Consider the following 21,884-nt stretch of genomic DNA (forward strand, 5'->3'; position numbering starts at 1 on the left):
GCCTGTAGTGGTGGCACAAGTGGTTTGCACTTGACCGCTAAACTAAACTGGACAATGAAAGAGGAGACCAAAGAAGATTGATGCCTTTGAATGACGGTGTTGGCAAAGAATATCGAATATACCAGGGACTGCCAGAAGAACAAAGAAGTATAGCCAGAATGCTCCTTAGAAGCGAGGATAGCGAGACTTCATCTCGCATACTTTGGACATGTTATCAGGAGAGACCAGTCTCTGGAGAAGGACATCATGCTTGGTAAAGTAGAGAGTCAATGAAAAAGAGTAAGACCTTCAATGAGATGGATAGACACAGTGGCCACAACAGTTGTGGGGGCTCAAGCATAACAATTATGAGGATGGTGCAGGACTGGGCAGTGTTTCGTTCTGTTGTACATAGGGTTGCTATGAGTCAGAATTGACTTGACAGCACCTAACGACAAGAATGCTAACCTAAAGTTTTGTGGTTCAAATCCACCCAGCAGCAATGTAGAAGAAAGGCCTGGAGATCTGCTTCTGTAAAGATTAAAGCCAAGAAAACCTTATGGAGCAATGGAGCAGCTCTACTCTGACACACATGAGGTCACCATGAGTCTGAATTAACTCAACTGCAACAGGTTTTGTTTTTCACTTGTTTGTTTGTTTGAGTGATCAGATAGGGAAGCCCCTGAAGACAGGAAAAGAGGGTCTCAAAGCACACGCAGCATTTGGAAGGCAGGTGGGGAGAGGGAGGGAATTCCAGGCAGGATCAACACCAGCAAAACACAGAGGTGTCATGGAGCATATTGGGGAACCCAGGAGAGACTGAGGCTGCAACAATGGTGAGAGAAGAGACCCCTCCACTCTTTATGGGCATGTCAATATAAAGACCACACTCAAGAAGGCCAGGGTCTTAAGGTGAAATTGTATTACACTGTGGAGCTGCATTCCTGGATCAGGAAAACCACTGCAGATCCCCAGTAATTCTGTGCTCATTTGCTCTTTCCAAGCCAGCTGGTCTGTAAGGGGTGACCTTATTAATTTTACTCAATTTGTGAGAAAGTACAAATCGCTGCTCCGGAGATCTGGAAAATGTGTTTCTCTTCCAGTGATCTCAGTGGGGGAGTAAGTGGGGCTGGGTCTGGAAGGTGCCATTAGTGCCCCAGGGTAGTCGCGGCTGCTGGCCCAAGGACCAGGACAAGCTGGGCCTGGTGGCAGGTGCAGACAGGGTTCACTCCTCTCAGCTCATTATTTCAGGGAGATTAGCTATAGTTAACACTTCCTCCATGTGGTGGTCTTTGGCAAACTCCAGACCATTGTGTTTTCACTGAGGCAAATATCTGTTAATTGCACATTTAAAAAACAAAAATGGTTGCCATGGAGTAGATTCAGACTCATGGTGACTCCATGTGTGTCAGAGTATAACTCTGCTGCACAGGATTTTTAGGGCTGTGATCTTTCAGAAATCAATCTCCAGGACCTTCAAGCATCTGTGGGTGGACTCGAGCCTCCAATCTACTGGTCAGTAGCCAAATGCTTAATCATTTGTGCCACTCAAACCAACCAACCAACCCATTGCCATCGAGTCGATTCTGACTCATAGCGACTCTATAGAACAGAGTAAAACTGCCCTATAGGGTTTCTAAGGAGCAACTGGTGGATTTGAACTGCCAACCTTTTGGTTAGCAGCCAAGTTCTTAACCACTGTGTCTCCTTAATTAACACATTAAAACCTACACCTGTTGCCATTAAGTCAATTCCAACGCATAGCAGCCCTACAGGACAGAGTAGAACTGCCCCATAGGGTTTCCAAGGCTGTAATCTTTATGAAAGCAGACTGCCAGATCTTTCTCCTGTAGAGCAGCTGGTGTTTTCGAACCACTGACCTTTCCACTTAGCAGCCGAGTGCTTTAACCACTGCACTACCAGGGCTCCTTTAATTCACACATTACACCCAACAAATGAATTGGGCATGCTAACAAAAATCAATAACTATTTCATATTTTGGTATTGTGTTAGTTTCCTGGGGCGGCCCTAACAAAATATCACAAACTAGGCGGCTCGTAAGAACAAAGATTTTTTGGCTGACAGGGATCTGGAAAACTAAAGGTCTGAATTCAGGAATTAGTTGTGTTGATTCCTCCTGAGGGCTGTGCGACAGAACTGTCTCGTGTCTCTCTCCCAGCTTCTGGTGACTCCCAACAATCCGACACATTCCTTGGCTTGTAGATGTATCCTACATGGTTGTCTTCCCTCTGTGTGTGTCTTACACGGCCGTCTTCCCTCTGTGTGTATCTTACATGGCCGTCTTCCCTCTGTGTGTGTCTTTCCATGGCCGTCTTCCCTCTGTGTGTGTCTTTACAGGGCCGTCTTCCCTCTGTGTGTGTCTTTCCATGGCCGTCTTCCCTCTGTGTGTGTCTTTCCATGGCCGTCTTCCCTCTGTGTGCGTCTTACACGGCCGTCTTCCCTCTGTGTGTGTCTTTACAGGGCCGTCTTCCCTCTGTGTGTGTCTTTCCATGGCCGTCTTCCCTCTGTGTGTGTCTTTACAGGGCCGTCTTCCCTCTGTGTGTGTCTTTACAGGGCCGTCTTCCCTCTATGTATGTCTTTACATGGCTCTCTTTCCTGTGTGTGTGTCTTTCTGTGTCCTCTTTTACAAGGACAGCATTCATATTGGATTAGAATTCATCCTATTCCAGTAAGCCCACCCACCGTTGTCGACTCTGACTCATGGCAACCCCATAGGGTTTCCAAGGCTGGAAATCTCTACAGAAGCAGACTGCCACATCTTTCTCCCATGGAGCCACTGGTGGTTTCAAACCACCAACCTTTTGGTTAGCAGTCAATGGCTTTAACCACTGCACCACCAGGGCTACTCCAGTACAAAAAAAAAAAAATCCCAGTGCCATCGAGTCGATTCCAACTCATAGCAACTCCAGTATGGCCTCATGTTAATCTAACTGATAACGTCTTCCAAGACTATTTCCAAAGAAGGTCAAGTTCACAGGTACCAGAGGTTAGGACTTCAACATATCTTTTTCAGAGATACAGTTCAATCCATTATAGGCATGATAAGGGAATTCAAGATGAGATAACAAAAGTTTAGAAAAATAATGAAGCCAGGGCGAGATGTAGAAATACCTATCACACAATGGCCCTGTAGGGTACCTGGAAGCAGGCTAGAAATTTTCCCTGAAATTCCTAGCCAGAAGAAGGAGGGCAATATGATCTCTTATGGGATTTGTGTTTTCTATAAAGTTGAAGCACATGGCTTTTGGTCCTGAGACTTGGAAGAAACTCCCCTTGTATGCAGGCGGTCCCCGACTTACGATGTATTTGAGTTACTGTGAACTGCACTTAACGACTATCTGATGTTTGTTTTTGTTTTTTTAATATCTTATCTTAGTAATATGTACTACATAATGTTGCAGTATGTAATTTGCTGCTGTCTTCATACCTGTAAGTTTATATTTAATGTTTCCAACACCCAAGGACAAATAAAGGTCAGACTTATAAAGATAATGATAACAAAAGTGAATAAAACTAATAAAATGAAAACTAGAAAAAAAGAAGTGAGGTATTCAACTTAAGTCAGAACCGACTTACAACAGGGTTGTCAAAATGGAATCCTGGAATCCTGTCTTAAGCCGGGGACTCCTTGTATGTAAGTAAAAAGAATGCGATAAAGAAAAGTTTCTGTTTATAACACTCTCAATGCAGACTAAGAGGATAGAACTAAAATGCAACTTAGAAAAATCAAGCCATATGGAACCAAAATATCTGCAGGTCAAAGAAGCAGTTCATTGACAGGTTTGCATAATCTAAGGGTAAAATTTAAAACACAGAACTCTGAACGGGTCGCGTGATCTTCGGGCAGTCTTTCATAAGGTAAGTCCAGACGAGGGGGTTGAGGAGAAACTGCCACCGAATGACAGTCATTCAACGAGCATCTTCCAAAAACTCGTTTGCGCAATAAGGAGCCCTATGCCTAGAGATACGGGTAGATGAGTGAAGAGACATGACCCCTGCTCTCAGAATACTTAGTGTCTATGCAAGGGAACATGGAGTCCCTGGGTGGCACAGACGGTTAAGAGCTTGGCTATTAATCGAAAGCTTGGAGGCTTGAGTTCCCCAGAGGCATCTTGGAACGAAGTCCTGGCAACCCACTTCCAAAAGATGACAGCCATTGAAAACCCTATGGAGTGCGGTCCTACTCAGACACACACAGGCTGCCATGAGTCAGCAACTGGTTTGTTATTTGTTTTTTATTTATTCAGAGTACAGAGGTATGGACAGATTATTGCAAAGATAATATAATAAAAAAAATAGGGAAGGGAAAATAACCCTTCATAAGCTGAAGTGCTGCTGAGTCAAGACTTCAGGTGCATTCGATGTGGCGTAGCCTACTATCATGCTTCTTTTTCAGTGAGAATTTTATCGTGCTGTCGGAGCCCTGGTGGTGCAGTGGTTAAAAACTTGGCTGCCAAACAAAAGGTCAGCAGTTTATATCCACCAGCCGCTCCTTGGAAACTCTATGGGACAGTTCTACTCTGTCCTACAGGGTTGTTATGAGTTGGAATCAACTCGACGGCAATGGGCTTAGTTTTTTTGGTTGTAGGAAGAATAAGGAGCCCTGGTGGCCCAGTGGTTAAAGCGATCCACTGCTAACCAAAAGGTCAGCAGTTGGAAACCACCAGTGGCTCCATGGGAGAAAGACGCAGCAGCCTTGGAAACCCTGTGGAGACACTATGAGTCAGAATCAACGCAACCACAGTGGGTATAGGAAGAACAAGACTGCTTCTCTCCGTGGTCACAGTGGTTATATGGTTTGAATTTTATTTTCTTTCCTCCTTTTCCATTGTCTGTCTTTGCAAGAGCAGCATGAAGAGCAGGAAATAAGCACTTTAGCTTTGAAAAATTACAGTCAAAAAAAGTTAATGGAAATGAGCTCAAGATTCCTGGAGAAAAACAAAAGCTCAATCTTTTCAGTGTTGTGAGCTACCACAACGATTGCTGTGTAACATTTTGTTCTTTTGTTGTTGTTGTTTGGCAGATCAGTGTCAGACTGTTGATGAGCCTCTTCCCAGCTATGTAAGTCTAATGCATCCTTAACCTATTTTGAAGTCTCTGGTATTTATAATGTGTGTGTCTTTTTAAGATACTCGGTAGAATGCAAAAAAAAAAAAAAAAATTTCCAAGTGATATACTTTCCTAGGAGGAAAAAACCTATTTTAACTATTGGATATAAAACTGCATTTCAATCCTCATCTATAAAATGGAGATAAAAATCAATTCAGATGGTCATTGTGAAGACTGAATAAAGTGAAAATACCAACACACGTTATTGGCAAGCATGCTATGAAAAGTATACTTTCTGGAAAGCAATTTCATAATATTAACTAAGAGATACAAAATGTCCATTTTTCTGGCTCAACAATTCTACATTTGGGAATCTAAGGAACTAACCTTAATTTTGGGCTAGTGGTTAATTCCTTCATGACCATTGTAATATACTGTTGCCCACCCATATTTTCCACCTCTCAGGTTCATTGGGAAGCAGTTTTCCCACTGAGAGTGCATGCTGCTGCAAGGCCGGGGCCTTTAGGACTATTTGAAATTTAAAAAAACAGGCATGTGCTACAAATTACTGTTTCTACAGGGTGTTTTATGAGCTGTGTGCATTTTGGGTAGGAGAAAGAGAAATGTTTCTTTGGGACACCATATGTCCCTCTGGACTCTAGGGATGTCCAGGATAAATTTAGTGGGACACCATGTGTCCCTCAGGACTCAGAGGGTAGGATTGTTGGAGGGGGAAAAAAATCTATACTACCTACCAAAAATTCAGCAACACTCGATGATTCAGCATACTTCCATTAATGAAAACTCATGGTATCAACAAAAAATCCAAAGCAGAAAATAATTGGATCTCACTTGTCTAACCCAAGGTCACAAAGATTTTAGTCCAAGTTTTCTTCTACGAGTTTTACAATTTTAGCTCTTATATTTAGGCCTTTAATCCATTTTGAGTTAATTTTTGTATATGGTGAAAGGAAGCAGTCCCACTTCAATCTTTTGCCTGTGGACATCCAGCTGTTCCAGCACCATTTATTGAAAAAACAATTATTTTTTCATTCAGTTGTCCTGGCAATCATGTCAAAAGTCAATTGACCATAAATCTAAGGGTTTATTTCTTTTCCATTGATCTATACGTCTATCATCATGTTAGTACGATAATCAGTCGGAAACCAAACAACATGTTGCACTGAGTAAATCTGCTGCAAAAAACCTCTTTAAAATGTTGAAAAGCAAAGATGTCACTTTAAGGACTAAGGTGCACCTGACCCAAGTCATGCTGTTTTCAATTGCCTCATATGCATGCAAAAACTGGACAATGGATAAGGAAGACTGAAGAAAAATTGACACCTTTGAGTTGTGGTGTTGGCAAAGAATATTGGCTATACCATGGACTGCCAAAAGAATGAGCAAATCTGTCTTGGAAGAAGCACAACCAGAATGCTCCTTAGAAGCAAGGATGATGAGACTTCGTCTCACACACTTTGGACATGTTATCAGGTGGGACCAGTCCCTGGAGAATGGCATCATGCTTGGTAAAGTAGAGGATCAGTGGAAAAGAGGAAGACCCTCAACGAGATGGATTGACACAGTGGCTGCAACAATGGGCTCAAGCATAACAATAATTGTGAGGATGATGCAGGACCAGGCAGTGTTTCATTCTGTTGTATATAGGGTCACTATGAGTCATAACTGACGGCATCTAACAACAATAACAACGTGTCAGTACTACACTATCTTGATTCCTGCAGCTGTGTAGTAAGTTTTGAAATTGGAAAATGTGAGTCTCTCAACTTTGTTCTTTCTTTTCAAGATTGTGTTGTCTATTCTGAGTCCCTTGCATTTCTATAAAGATTTTAGGATCAGATTGTCAATTTCTGAAAAAAAATTTAGCTGGGATTTTGATAGTGATTGTATTGAATTTGTAGATGAGTCTGAGAGGATTAACAGTGTAACAATTTTCAGTCTCCTAGTCTAGGAACATAGGATGTCTTTCCATTTATTTAAGTGTTCTTTAATTGATTTCAACAACGTCTTGTAGTTTTAGGAATACACATTTTGCACTTCTCTTGTTAAATTTATTCCCAAGATTTTATTCTTTAGATACTATCATAAATGAAATTTTTCTCTTAATTTCATTTGTATATAATTCATTGCTATTGTTTTAGAAATACAATTGGTTTTTATATATCGATTTTGTAACCTGCAGGCTTGCTGAACTCATTTATTAATTCTAATCCTTTTTAGTAGATTTCTTAGGATTCTCTATTTATATGACCACGTCATCTACAAATACATCTACTTCTGCTTTTAAGAGCTCATGTGGTTACATTGGACCCACCCATATAATCAAGGATACACTCTCTATCTCAAAGTCAACTGAGTCTGGAGAAAAGAGAAATAAGGAAGCCAAAGGCTCAAAGAAGAAACTCATCTATGGTACTAATTGCTTACATGAACCACAGCGTCATCTATCCTGAGAAGGAAAGAACTAGATGGTGCCCTACTACCACTAACGACCATTCTGACCGGGGTCACGATAGATGGTCCTGGATAGAATGGGAGAAAAATATAGAACAAAACTCAAATTCTTTTTTAAAAAAGCCAGATTTCTGGACTGGTAGAGACGAGAGGAACCCCTGAGACTATCGCCCTGAGAAAAACCATTTAAACTTGAAACTAAAACTACTCGTGGAGGTCACCTTTCAACTAAATATCAGATTGGCTCCTAAAATAAATAATATCACCCATGAGTACTGTGCTGCTTATGATTATATGTATATATGAGCCCAACAGTCAACATTTACCCCAAAGCAGAGATTAGAAGGTAAGGTGAGGCAGGGAAGCTAGATTAATGGAAATGAAACTAGAAGGGAAATAATGAGAATGTTGACACAATGCATAAAATGTAACCAATGTCACTGATCAATATGTAAAGGAAGTGTTAAATGGGAACCTAATTTGCTGTGTAAACTTTCACCAAACACCAAGAAAATGTTATTTACAAAACAATAAAGTCAACTGATATAGTAACCTTAGTTACATCTGCAATGATTCTTCACATCAGTACCTAAATTAGTGCTTGATAGAATAACCAGAGCACAGGAGGCCATCTTTAGAATTTTGCCTACCACAAGAATTGAACATGAATTGTCTTGTTTTCCAGACTTTTAATTTTTTATCTCCCAACTGTGAGAATCTATATTGCTCCTCTAGTTAGCGCTGTAGTCTGTAATCTTTGTCCTCATTGTAACTTGCTTTGGCTCACTTGAATGTTTCCTCCTACTTAGAATAGGAATTTTGCTGCAGTCCTGGATGGAGCAAAAGGCCACAGTGATGATAACTATGAAGAACCTGAACTTGAGATGGTAGAAGCATGGCAGCCGATCAAAATTTTGCCAGCCAGGGCTATAAGGGAATCTGAATATGCAGGTAATATTTGGGTCTGCCCAAATTTTCAAAATTCATCCAATACTATAATAATGCATAGTGATTAAAGGTACAGATTCTGAATTAAACAACCCTAGGTAAAAAGAGGAAAAAAAAAAAAGAATTCTCCAAGAAGCCCTGGTGGCACAGTGTTTAACTGCCTGGCTGCTAAACAAAAGGTCAGTAGTTTGAACCCCACCCCTGGTGACTCCACGGGAAGAAGACCTAGCGATCTGCTCCCATAAGATTTCAGCGTAGGAAACCCTATAAGGCAGTTCTACTCTGTCCTGTAGGGTCCCTGTGAGTTGGAATCGATTCAACAGCACACAACAACAACAGGTAAAAATATGTCTCCATCTCATACTAGCTGTGTGACCTTGAGGAGCCCTGGTGGCACAGTGGTTAAGTGCTTGGCTGCTAATCAAAAGGTCAGTGGTTCGAGCCCATCAGCCACTCCAAGGGAGAAAGATGTGGCAGTCTGCTTCCATAAAGATTTACAACCTTGTGAATCCACAAAACATCTCACAACATGGATGAATCCGGAAGGCATTACACTGAGTGAAATAATGTCAGTCACAAAAAGACAAGAACTCAAGGAAAGGTTTACACACAGAAAAAAAAAAAATGCATTCTTTGATGGTTACAAGGGTGGGGAGAAAGGGAAGGGGAAATCATTAACTAGATAATAGACAAGAATCATCTTAGGTGAAGGGAAGGACAACACACAATACAGGGGAAGTCAGCACAACTGGATCAAAGCAAAAGCATAGAATTTTCTAGACACATCCGAACACTTCAAGGAGCCAAGTAGCTGGGGCTGGGGGCTGGGGCCTGGGGACTATAGTTTTGGGAGACATCTAGGTCAATTGGCACAACATAAGAAAAAAAAAGATTTACGGCCTTAGAAACCCTTTAGGGCAATTCTACTCTGTCCTATAGGGTCGCTATGAGTTGGAGTCAACTCAACAGCAATGGGTATGGTTTGGTTTCATGTGACCTTGGGCAAGCCCTACAACTAACTCATTTTCTCTATGTGAAAATAGGGATGATCATAATGGAACCTACTCCATAGGATTCTTTTGAAGATACATGATATGATACATGTCAGGTTCTTGCCAGAGGACCTGGCACCGAATCAAACTCTGTAACCTTTGGCTGTTAGAACCATGATGCTCTTCCTGAGCCCAATGAGGGACAGAGGGATGTGGGAGACACGCGAAATGTTAAGATAGAGTTTGCATAATAAAACCAAACCCACTGCCGTTGAGTCTGACTCATGGTGACCCTATAGGACAGAGCAGGACCGTCCCCATAGACTTTCCAGAGCTTGCATAAAGTGAAAGCAAAGACTTTTTAACTTGGTTGATTGATTTCATGCGTACCCAGCCTAGGACTCATACTGGAGCCATGCTTACTAAGAGCAAGGAAGGCTCAATTTCACACCCACTTTGCTTCTTTCTAACTGGGAGCCATTGGGCAAGTTCATCAAGGTCTCTGAACCTTAGACAAGACACTGGACAGGAAAAAATGAAATCATGTATTTCTGACTGCCTAACCTATTGAAGGAAACCCTGGTGGTGTAGTGGTTAAGAGCTACGGCTGCTAACCAAAAGGTCAGCTGTTCAAAACCTATTGAAGGAGCCCTGGTGGCACAGTGGTTCAGAGCTCAGACTACTAACCAAAAGGTTGGCAGTTCAAATCTCACCAGTTGCTCCTTGGAAACCCTATGGGACACTGTCCTATAGTGTTGCGATGAGCCAGAATCTACTCAACAACAATGGTCTGGTTTTTTGGTTTAACCTATTAAAATGAGCCTACGGAAGTTTCTTTGCAGAGAATCACCTTGTAAATAATGACGATATTCATGTGCTCATTCATTCCACAAACACTTTACTCAGTATCTGCTCTGTGCCAGTGTGTTGGGGGTCTCCAGGAGCCCCCCAGTGGTTTGCTGAAAACTCACAGGAATGAGAAAAAGCTGTTATACTCATGGTTATGTTTTATTACAGTGAAAGGTCACAGGTTAACATCAGTACAGTGAAAAGGCCCACAGAACAAAGTCCAGGAAAAACCAGGCACAAGCTTCCAGGTGTCTCCCCCCAGTGGAGTCACGTGGCAATGCACTTCATTCTTTCATTTATGATGTGTGACATGTTCAAAGTGTTACCAACCAGGAAAGCTCACCTGAGCCTTGGTGTCCAGGGCTTTTACTACGGACCAGCCATGTACACATGCACTGCTCATGTGACTAACCTCAGCTACTCAAACTCCAGATCCCCACCCCCATTCCTCAGAAATCACATTGTTAGCAGAAACCTATCTGCACAAACAGTGCAGCATGGTCCAAGGCCTCGGGCATACAAACACACCCTTCTCAGGCAGAGTATTCCAAAAACTCACGGGCTATCCCACGGGAACCTGCTCAAGGCCAGTCCTGAAGGCAGGCCTTTCTCTGGAATTTGCAAGGTTTGCACAACCCAGGCCTGCTGACTTAACCCTTTCCTACTCAGCTAGTTGCCCTATAAGGACCAGGTGGTACATCCCATGCCCTCAGGAGGGTCACAGTCTAGTGGGAGAAAGAGACAGGTCAACAGATAAACACGATAGAATGTGTTACGTGTATAATATAGAAAGGAGAGGCAGGGTGGGATGTAGGTGGGTGGGATCTGGGAAGACTTTGATAGGAAGTAACATATCCCAATTCTCAAGGATATGTAGAGTTTCCCAGGCAGATGAAAGAATGATGTTCAAGTCCAGACTTTGGCATTTATTTGTATGAACCTGGAAAAGTAATTTCTCCTCTTTGAGACTCAGTCTCTTCATCTGTTAACTGGAAGTAGAATTGCTTGCCTCATGCCTAAATTGTGGGGATTTAATGAGCTAATAAGTCCCTAGATGGTGCAAGCAGTTTACACACCGCTAACCTAAAAGTTGGTCGTTCAAACCCACCAAGTAGGGCCATGGAAGAAAGGCTTGGAGGTCTGCTCCTGTAAAGATTACAGCCAAGAAAACTCCACGGAGCTCAGTTCTGTCTAACACGTGGGGTCGCCATGAATCGAAATCAACTAGATGGCGATGGATTTGGTTTGGTCTTCTAAATGAACTAATGGATGTACAAAATATTTTGTAAATTTTAGTGTATTAAGTCTGTGTAAGCTATGACTTTAGTGTTTTACTTTCTTTTCACAGATACACGTTATTTCAAGGCTGTGATGGACCTTCCTGTAGACCCCGAGACCTCTGTCTTCATTGAGGAGAAGCCCTGGAGCACACCAGTGAAACCGGAAGAAGTGAGTAAAGGCTTGACCCTATGAATCAAGCACAAGCAGGGCACTTCCCAGCAGCCAAGAGCCTGCTATCTCTCATTCCTCAAGGGATCTCATTAGGGAACAAGCAGGTCAAGTTCAGCATAAAAAAGACCTGTTGCCGTCCAATCAATTCCAACTCATAGCAACCCTATAGGTCAGAGTAGAACTGCCCCATAGGGTTTCCAAGGAGCAGGTGGTGGATTCAAACTGCCAGCCTTTTGGTTAGCAGCCGTAGCTCTTAACCTCTTCACCACTAGGGTATTACAAGGGGCTGACTTGTATTACTGGCAGGATAAGCAGAGTCTTATGAAATAAGTGCCTAGTAGGGAGTGCAGTGAACATTTGTTGAAGATTTACTGTGAGCCAGACCTCAGGCTAACCCCTTTCACATATATCTTATCTAATGCTTATCCCATTCTCCAGAGCCAGAACTTGAACTAAAGGCTTTCTGATAATAATATTTTGCATAGATTCTAGGCCCAACTTTGCCAACTGCTGAGCGGTAATAAATCATGCAACTCCGAGCCTCTCTGTAACCTCATCTACACAACAGGAATAATAGATGGTAAAGTGGTTAAAGAGCCTGGCTGCTAGCCAAGAGGTCGGCACTTCAAGCCCACCAGCTGCTCCTTGGAAACCTATGGGGCAGTTCTACTCTGTCCTATAGGGTCACTATGATTAGCAATCAACTCTATGGCAAAGGGTTTTCAGCAGATTATCAAAACCAGAGCCAAACCCATTGCCGTCAAGCCAATTCTAATTCATAGCAACCCTATGGGACAAAGCAGAACCGCCCCCATCGGGGTCCCAAGGTTGTCATCTTTACAGAAGCACACTGCCACATCTTTCTCCTGTGGAGTGACTAAGGAGTTCAAACCATGGACCTTTCAGTTAGCAGCTGGGCGCTTAACCACTGTGCCACCAGGGCTCATTTAATCCCTATCATACTCACTTCAGAAGGCTACTTGGAGACTGCGAAAGATAACCTTATGAAAATATCTCATAAATGTAAATGCCTTAAACACACCTATAGAATTTTATTTTTAAGTAAAACTTTCGCTAATATTTAATTTTCTACATGTAGAAATGCATAAAATATAGATGAATTGCCCCCTGGGATTACAAGGTTATCAATGATAATGTTTTGGTGTATTTCATATCAATATTTTGTATACAGACGTATTTCATGCAAGGGAGCCTTGTTGTGTAGTATTTAGGTGGTTTCCTGGTCTTTTCTCCTTAAGTTCTGGTTATAAAACAATTACCCATGTAATGATAAGCATTCGTTCATAAGCCTAATTTTATAGATATATCATGCCCCATTATGATATTTGTATTATGTTACTGAACCATTGAGTAGAAACATTTTAAACACACTTAGTATATATTGTGATCCCCCCCAAAAAATATATATATATATAATTTCAATTTACTTTCCCAGAGGAAACCCTGGTGGCATAGCGGTTAAGAGCTACAGCTGCTAACCAAAAGGCCGGTAGTTCAAATTCAGCAGGCGCTCCTTGGAAACCCTGTGGTGCAGTTCTACTCTGTCCTGTAGGGTCACTGTGAGTCGGAATTGACTCCACAGCAGTGGGTTTTGGGTTTTCCCAAAGCTATTTTTTTTTTTTCTATATATGGAAATGTTCGCCTAATCGAACTTTCATCAAAACTGGCTGTTATTTTTTTTTTAATCATTTATTGAGGAGAAATCCACAGAACATAAAATTAACTTTTTCAAAAGTGACCAATTCAGTGGCATTCTGGCTGTTGGTTTTTTAATCTTAGTTAAAACAAAAGGGGAGAATATTACTGTTCTTTTTTTTTAATTTGCGCCACAATTTGAACATGCTTTTGAATATTTATAACACACACTTCTTTGTGATTACCTGTTCCCATTGTTTACCTATTTAACTTGAGGTCCGCTGTTAATATTGACAAGAAAAGGAAAGTACAAATTTTCCCAAGCAATGCCATTTACGTGAAGTACATCAGATAGAGGTTTGGCAAGCAAGATGAGGGGTGAAATATTGAACGTTACCTCTTTACACAGGCACCAAGCTAAACACTTCGATCACTCATGCAACAAACGCATTCAAGAAACATGTACCGAGTGCCTGCCACAGACCAGACACAGTTGTGCGTTCTGAGATGCCACCCCAAGTCCTGCTGGTGCAGTGGTTAAGCACTTGGCTGCTAACCAAAAGGTTGGCAGTTAGAACCCACCAGCCGCTCCATAGGAGAAAGATGTGGCAGTCTGCTTCTGTAAGGATTACAGCTTTAGAGACCCTATAGGGCAGCTCGACTCTGTACCATAGGGTAGCTATGAGTAGGAATTGACTCCATGGCAACAGGTTTCGCTTTCTAACTGGGGTGCCACCATGAATGACCAACTCCTGCTCTTACGAAGCTTATGTACTAGTGGGAAAAAAAAAAAAAAAGAAGAGAACCATAATAAATAGACAATAAGCAAACTGATAAGCGATTCAAGGAAAAAAGAGTAAAGTAAGGTGAGGGGTCGGGGAAGACCTTTCTGAGTAAAGATCTAGTGAATCGGTCAATCGCATTGAATTCTTCAAGCAACCTTACAAGATGGGGTATATCACCTCTATTTTAACAGCTCTAAATTTTAACTTTTATGAGCTCTGTGCTTTTAGGCCTGTTGCTTGCCCTCTCTGAGCCTTCGTTGTCCTACCTGTAGAACCTGATAGCTGTTGTGACAATACACATAGGGCACAGTGCCTGGTACAAAAAAGCAAACCCGTTGCCGTCAAGTCAATTCCGATTCATAGTGACCCTATAAGACAAGGTAGGACTGCCCCACAGAGTTTCCAAGGAGCACCTGGTGGATTCGAACTGCCAGTCTTTGGGTTAGCAGCTACGGCATTTACCCACTGCACGACCAGGGTTTCTACCTGGTACAAAAAAAAAAAGCAGTCAATAAATGCCACTTTTGTGAGGACAGAGACCAGTTTATCCCCAGCACAGCGCCTTTATGTAAGAGGTGCTCAGTAGATATCACTGGAGTGGATGGAAATTTAACAAGCAAACTTTCAATCATATGAACTAGATCTTGAAAAACTTAATAACTCTTTGATAGGAACAGTAACCCAGTCTTTTCCCCAGTTCTACTTCTGTTCACATGGAGTCCTTTTACACTTTGTTTTCAAAGTTCTCCTGTGAATATTTGCTACTATAACTGAGATTTGCATCTGCGGTGGCCCCACGGGGGCTGTCTTGACAGGGAGAAGGGTACTTCAGGGCATGAAGCTTGTTCAGGAAACAAGGAGAATTTCAGAACAGAGACGGAAGGCCCACGTTGTGGTCTGGCTGTAACGGGATAGGGACTCTCAGTTCTCCTTTCCTTAAAATCACTCCTAAAGACCCCTTACATGTAGATGAGCATTCTTGAGACTTTTTTTAGGAAGATAATTCTCATTTGTTTTTTGTTTTGTTTTTTAACAACTATGCCAGAATTTAAGCCTCCATTCTTATTGCTTCGTATTTTTTTCAAATCATCTTTGTAGTTTCCTGTAAAAAAACAAACTTCTTCCTCAAGCTAGATTGTGTTACACATGGGAGGACAATCTCAACATACTGAGTCGAATGAAGCCTGTGAGGAAAGGGATCATGCTGGAGCCCTGAGCCCAGTCTTGGTCAGCCGGAGAGTTGGCTTATAAATTAAACAAGGACTTGACCTCAATTCAAATAAAGAGGGAGTTTTATAATCAGTGTTCAAATAACCAAACTTTTATAATAAACAGACTATCTTTTTCACTACCAGCCTCATTTCTAGGAGTTGATTCTTGTTAGTTCTGCATGTTTATGTTGAGATTAAACTACCTGTGAAATGGATCTTCAATAATCTTTACCGCAGGCCAGTTCTAATCTAGACTCCTTAGGTTGGTTATAACTGCATTGCCCTAAATCATTGCTGACTCTTCCATTTGTTGAGAACTTACTGTGTGCCAAGCACTTTGCTTAGCATTGGGGATCAAAAGATGAGCCAGTGGCCAGAGTCTAGTGGAGAGCTATGAGCCAACCTGACCATTTTGACGTCATAAAGTGAGTACAGGATGCAAAGAGAACACCCAGGTACATCACTTAGCCCAACGAAAGATTGGGAGAAGCTTCTGGAAGAAGCAATACATAGCAGTCTTTCACACCTATGACACCTTCCATTGTAACCAGTGGTTCTCAACTGGGACCATTTTGTCCCACTAGGACGTTTAGCACTGTCTGGAGACATTTTTGGTTGTCACATCTGGGAAAGTCCCACTGGCATATAGTGGGTAGGGTCCAGGGATGCTGCTAAATGTCCTACAATGCACAGAGAAGCCCCCCGACAGCAAAGAATTATCCAGCCCAAAATGTCAAGAGTGCCAAGTTTGAGAAACCCCGCGCTATGATGTACCTGCGCACATCTGGCTTCACCTTTAGAATCCAAGCTCTTTTTCCTCTTTGCTTCCTTGTAATCTGCTATCATTCCAGATACAGAGTAGGTACTAATAAATACATATTTGATTAAGAAAATGGGAGTATCCCTGGGGGAGGAGCAGGAAATACCCCAGGACCCTGTACTAATACCATCAGAGGGTCCCTAATGCTGAAGGAGATACAAAAACTCCCTACTGCAAAAGATCCACCAAAGACACAAAGCAGAATCTGGCTGCCACAGAGAGAAGGAGCAGAGTCACTGGGAAAGGCCCACTCCTAAGACTCTAAGCCCCAGGTACACAATGCCTGCCTGTTGTTGTTAGTTGCAGGCGAGTTGGCTCTGACTCGTGGCAACCCTGTGTATGATGGAATAAAATGTTGCCTGATCCTGTGCCACCTTCGTGATTGTTGGTATTTTGAGCCCATTTTTGTGGCTATTAGGTCAGCCCATCTCATCATGGGTTTCCCAAGGTTTTGCTGACCCTCTACCAACCACGATGTCCTTTCGTAATGATTGGCCCCTCCTAATGACGTATCCAGGAAACCCTGGTGGCATAGTGGTTAAGTGCTATGGCTGCTAACCAAGAGGTTGGCAGTTCGAATCCACCAGGCACTCCTTGGAAACTCTATGGGGCAGTTCTACTCTGTCCTGTAGGGTCGCTTTATTCGGAATCGACTCGACGGCAGTGGGTTTGGTTTTTTGGTTTAATGACGTGTCCAAAGTAAACAAGACAAAGTCTTGTCATTCTTGCTTCTGAGGTCCATGCTGGTTGTGTTTCTTCTAAGACACATCTGTTTGTTCTTCTGACATTCCGTGGTATATTCTGTATTCTTTGCCAATACCACAATTTCAAAACATCAGTTCTTCTTCTGTCTTCCTTTTTCATTGTCTGGTCTTTGTGAACATGTGAAGTAGTTAAAAAGACCATGGATTGGGTCAAGCACACAAGGCCCACTGAAGACCCAAAAAACATAGAGCTTCTCCTGCCCCCATCACCAGACTAGCCCTGTGGTGGGGAGGAGCAAGAAGATGGAGAAAGAACTATGAATCGGAATCGACTTGACGGCAACGGGTTCGGGTTTTTGTTTTTTGGGTTTTTTTTCTTGATGGAGAGCTACACAGGGAAGACTGACACTTGAGGATTGAACAAGAACATTGAAAAGAATCTTCCAGCACCCCAACCTCTTCGAGATGGCCCTCTGTGAAGAGGTAACCCTAGAGGAATTTGAAGCTGGTAGTGTAATGCAGAAAACCATAGCAACAAGATCCAAATCTCTCTCAACTCCCAGCTATATGGATTCACATCCTCCCCACCACACACACACACACACACACACACACACACCCCTATGGCCCAAAGAAGACGGACTATGCTCTTTCCAGGCACAAATACTGGGGTTCAGTGTTCTATAGAGGAGGTATGGTAGGCATCGAACTTCAGATGATAAAAGGTAGCTTGGGGTTCAGTAACTGCTCTATCCATCCTGGCCATCTCAACTAGGTACCAATAAAGAGCAACACTAAGGCCCTAATATTGACCTAGGCTCAAAGGCTTTTTAATGCATGAAACATCATTATGAGATCTTCATCATTTTCTTCACTATCATGTCTTCCAATTGTCTAACCCTTAATAGTTCGCTCATGTCTTCATTAATAATACTAATAGTATTGATGTTACTAATATCATTATATTATTAATAATGTCATCATTATTATTATTAATATGAATACAGTGATAACAGCCATGTGTGTCAGAGTAGAACTGTGCTCCATAGGGTTTTCAGTGGCTGATTTTTCAGAAGTAGGTCGGCAGGCCTTTCTCTAAGTAACAATTATTAATCACTTGATTGGTGCCACATTCTGTGCAAGGCACATTACGTGCTGTGCCTCATGTAATCCTCTCCCCACATGAGGTATCAGTACCTTTGTTATTTCCATTTCACAGATGAAGAAACTGAGGCTCAGAAGGCGAAGTGACTTGCCCAGTTCTCATAGCCAGCAAGCAGTGGAGGTGGAATTCCACGCAGGCGTCCACTCGATCCACCTGCTTGGCTGCATTTATGCACACGATCATGTATATTGATCTTCATAATAACTCAGTGAGGTGAATCCCGTGAGCACGTTCCCTGTTATAGAGATGAAAAATCAGAGACTAATAACACACTAATGCCTTTCCCCAAATTTCACAGCAATAAGAGGTAGGAGTGGATCTGAAATCCAAGTGTTTTATTCCAGATACCACCCAGGCCACCACACCCTTCCCTGGCAGCAGTGGAACATGTATTCACACATATTTTTCAGCGGCAGAATTCTTGCCTTTCCTGCGAAAGACATGGTTTAATTACTGGACGATGCACCTAAAGTACAGCCACCACTAGCACATCAGTGGAGGCTTGTGTGTTGCTATTCAGCAGAGCTTCCAGACAAAACAGACTAGGAAGAAAGGCCTGGCAATCCACTGCCAAAACTCAGTCAGTGAAATACGCCATGTATCACAACAGTTCGATCAACAACCGATCATGGGGATGGCACAGGACTGGGCAGCATTTTGGCCCATTGTGCTTGTGGTTGCCGTGAGTCTGGGACTGACTTGATGGCAGCCAACAATAGCAGTGTTGACCGCGGACCATGCAGTGAGTCCAGGGACTTACCCATTTATCCTTGAGACGCTAACCATAAAGAGTAGCAAGATGTTAAGTGTTTTCATAGTAACAATTTAAGAGATAATGGTTCTATGCTGTCTTTTACAGGAGGACGAACCCATTTCCAAGGACACCAGAAGCCAACATATCAAAGGTAAAGTGGAGCCACAACAAGTTAGAAATATAAGAACGTGTACTTTGCTTCCAATATCCTCTTGCATTTTTGTTGGTAGTCACAGATTTTCTTAAACAAGAGAATTACCATTCGGGAAATAGCTACCTAATTTTGGAAAGACTCTCACACACCTTATGCCTCTTGATGACATTCTCTTATTGATGAAAAAATTGATTGTGAAAACCAATACTCTGTGGTTTTTTTTTGGACAGGAACTCTTTTGTTGAAACATGCGAATTGTGTTGTTGTTGTTGTTCAGTGCCATCGAGTCAGTTGCCACTCACAGCAACCCTGTACAACAGAACGAAATGCTGCCCAGTACTGCACCATCCTTGTGATCATTGTTATGCTTGAGCCCATTGTTTAGCCACTGTGTCAATCCATCTCATTCAGGGCCTTCCTCTTTTTCGCTGACCCTCTACGTTACCAAGCATGATGTCACTCTCCAGGGACTGACCCCTCCTGACAACATGTCCAAAGTATGTGAGACGTAATCTCTCCATCCTTGCTTCAAAGGAGCATTCTGGTTGTACTTCTTCCAAGACAGATTTGTTTGTTCTTCTGGCAGTCCGTGGTATATTCAATATTCTTCGCCAACACCACAGTTCAAAGGTGTCAGTTCTTCTTCAGTCTTCCTTATTCGTCATCCAGCTTTTGCACGCACATGAGATGATTGAAAACACCATGGCTTGGGTCAGGCACACCTTAGTCTTCAAGGTGACATCTTTGCTTTTTAACACTTTAAAGATATCTTTTGCAGTAATTTGGCCAATGCTGAAGTAATTAATAACAATTTGCACTGGAAAATAAAAGAAAAATCATAGGGAAAATCTAGAGAGATGATATGATTACCATAAAGATAAAATTCAAGATCCAAGGGCACGCATAGCTAAATGCTATTAAAATTGTCTCTGAGCTTCCTGGTAGTCAAAGCAAAAAGGGTATTGTGCGCCTTTGTGTGATACTAATTTCTCATAGTGAAAAATGTAAACCAGTTCTTCAGGGAGAGCAGTTTCTTACACAAGAATGTATTTTTCAGGGTTAAGTGCTATTTTATAGGGGATGTCAGCTGTTATAATGGATACCATGACTATAAAAACATGATTGCTCTTTAAAGTAAGCCTTGGTGTAAACTGAGGAAATAAGTCCAGAGAGGACCTCTGTAAAACTAAGGCTCACAGAAGCTGAGGCTTGTAGGGAGTAGGGGGAGGCTGCCTGGAAAACTTTGTTAATAAGAGTTATTTTCTTTACATCTTCCTTCCATACACTTTCATAATTGATGGTTCCCCATCACCCCCAGAGCACTAATGTAATGCACAAAGAAGGAAGCTGGAAGGAAGGAATTACTGTGACTGCTCCCCATTTTTAGAACCATGCATCTTGCTGGAAAATGCCTGGATGATTTATGTGTTTATTACAAAATTCTGTATTTTTGATGCAAACACATTCTCAGATAATTTATTCATTCTCACAAAATGTCAAAGAAAAAAAAATATCAGTGGATTCAGTGATAACAGAATCTTACGGTGATATTTTTCATCAACTTGAGCAGTTATAGATTTATGTTAATGTACATTTCATGTCATTTTCTTGCAACCATTTTCTGACATTATCTGGAAACCGTCAGATTTCAAGAACTTCTCTTCCCTGAAGCTTAACTTTTTTCCATTCCTAAAAATTCAGTCAAGAAATCAAACAACATATTGCGTTGAGCAAATCTGCTGCAAAAGACCTCTCGAAAGTATTAAAAAGGAAAGATGTCACTTTGAGGGCTCAGGTATGCCTGACCCGAGCCATAGTATTTTCAATCACCTCATATGCATGCGAAAGCTGGACAATGAACAAGAAAGACCGAAGAAGAATTGATGCCTTTGAATTGTGGTGTTGGTGAAGAATATTGAATGCACCATGGACTGCCAAAAGAACCAACAAATCTGTCTCAGAGGAAGTACAACCAGAATGCTCCTCAGAGGCAAGGATGGTGAGACTTCATCTCACGTACTTTGGACATGTTATCAGGAGGGACCAGTCCGTGGAAAAGGACGTCACGCTTGGTAAAGTAGAGGGTCAGCGAAAAAGAGGAAGGCCCTGAATGAGATGGATTGACACAGCGGCTGCAACAGTGGGCTCAGACAGAACAATGATTGTGAGGATGGTGCAGGACAGGGTAGTGTTTCATTGGTTTTTTACAAAGGGTACGTGAGTCAGAACCAACTCCATGGCACTTAACAACAACAAAAATGGATAAAAGCTTATTTGGAGGCAAAGTATTTATATGGTATAAGTTGTTTGTGATGAACCTGACCATTGACCAGGAATCCAGAAGACATCTTCTCATTTTAAGAGGGGGATAACTGTAATATTCAAATATGATGGGGCTTAACTTTCTACTGAAACAAATACCAAGAATAAAGGAAGCTAGGTTTAGAAAGCATATTTTTGCCCTAGATGTGAACCAAGCACAAACTGTAAACCAATTTCCTTTGAGGTGACAAACATACAATATACAAGAATGCATTTATAAGGAAATACAATAGACCATTCAAGGAAAGAAAAAGAGAATTATGCATTCGTGACTTAACACGCATATCCAGAAACATGAGCTTGATTGGAAAAAAAAATGCAAAATAGAATTCCACAAAATGTCATCAAAAGACCTTTATTCTAGTTTTCCTTTAGACAAATGTATGTGCCAGAGAAATTGGAATCAGAAATAAATTCGAGTTAATCTGACCCAGAACCCTCATATACACAAGAAGTCAAGCAAGGCAAGTGCCTTGCTCAAAGTCATCCAGCAAGGTAGAGTCAAGACCAGAACCCAGCAATTTTTCAGCTATGGCAGTGTGTTTCCA

General features: G+C 41.9%; 1 protein-coding gene across 1 annotated transcript in view; it reads left to right on the forward strand.

Moving 5' to 3' along the window:
- The first annotated feature begins 5,024 nt into the window (after window positions 1–5,024).
- The window catches only part of CLNK (cytokine dependent hematopoietic cell linker), a 106,403-nt gene continuing 89,543 nt past the window's right edge, over window positions 5,025–21,884 (forward strand). The window contains exons 1-4 of the mRNA XM_023549730.2: window positions 5,025–5,061; window positions 8,334–8,475; window positions 11,662–11,762; window positions 18,966–19,011. Of these exons, the coding sequence (XP_023405498.2) occupies window positions 8,409–8,475; window positions 11,662–11,762; window positions 18,966–19,011 (214 nt within the window). The 5' untranslated portion in view covers window positions 5,025–5,061; window positions 8,334–8,408. The remainder of the gene's footprint in view (window positions 5,062–8,333; window positions 8,476–11,661; window positions 11,763–18,965; window positions 19,012–21,884) is intronic.

The sequence above is a fragment of the Loxodonta africana genome, chromosome 5 (genome assembly GCF_030014295.1).
Source record: "Loxodonta africana isolate mLoxAfr1 chromosome 5, mLoxAfr1.hap2, whole genome shotgun sequence".
In the NCBI taxonomy this organism is placed as follows: domain Eukaryota; kingdom Metazoa; phylum Chordata; class Mammalia; order Proboscidea; family Elephantidae; genus Loxodonta; species Loxodonta africana.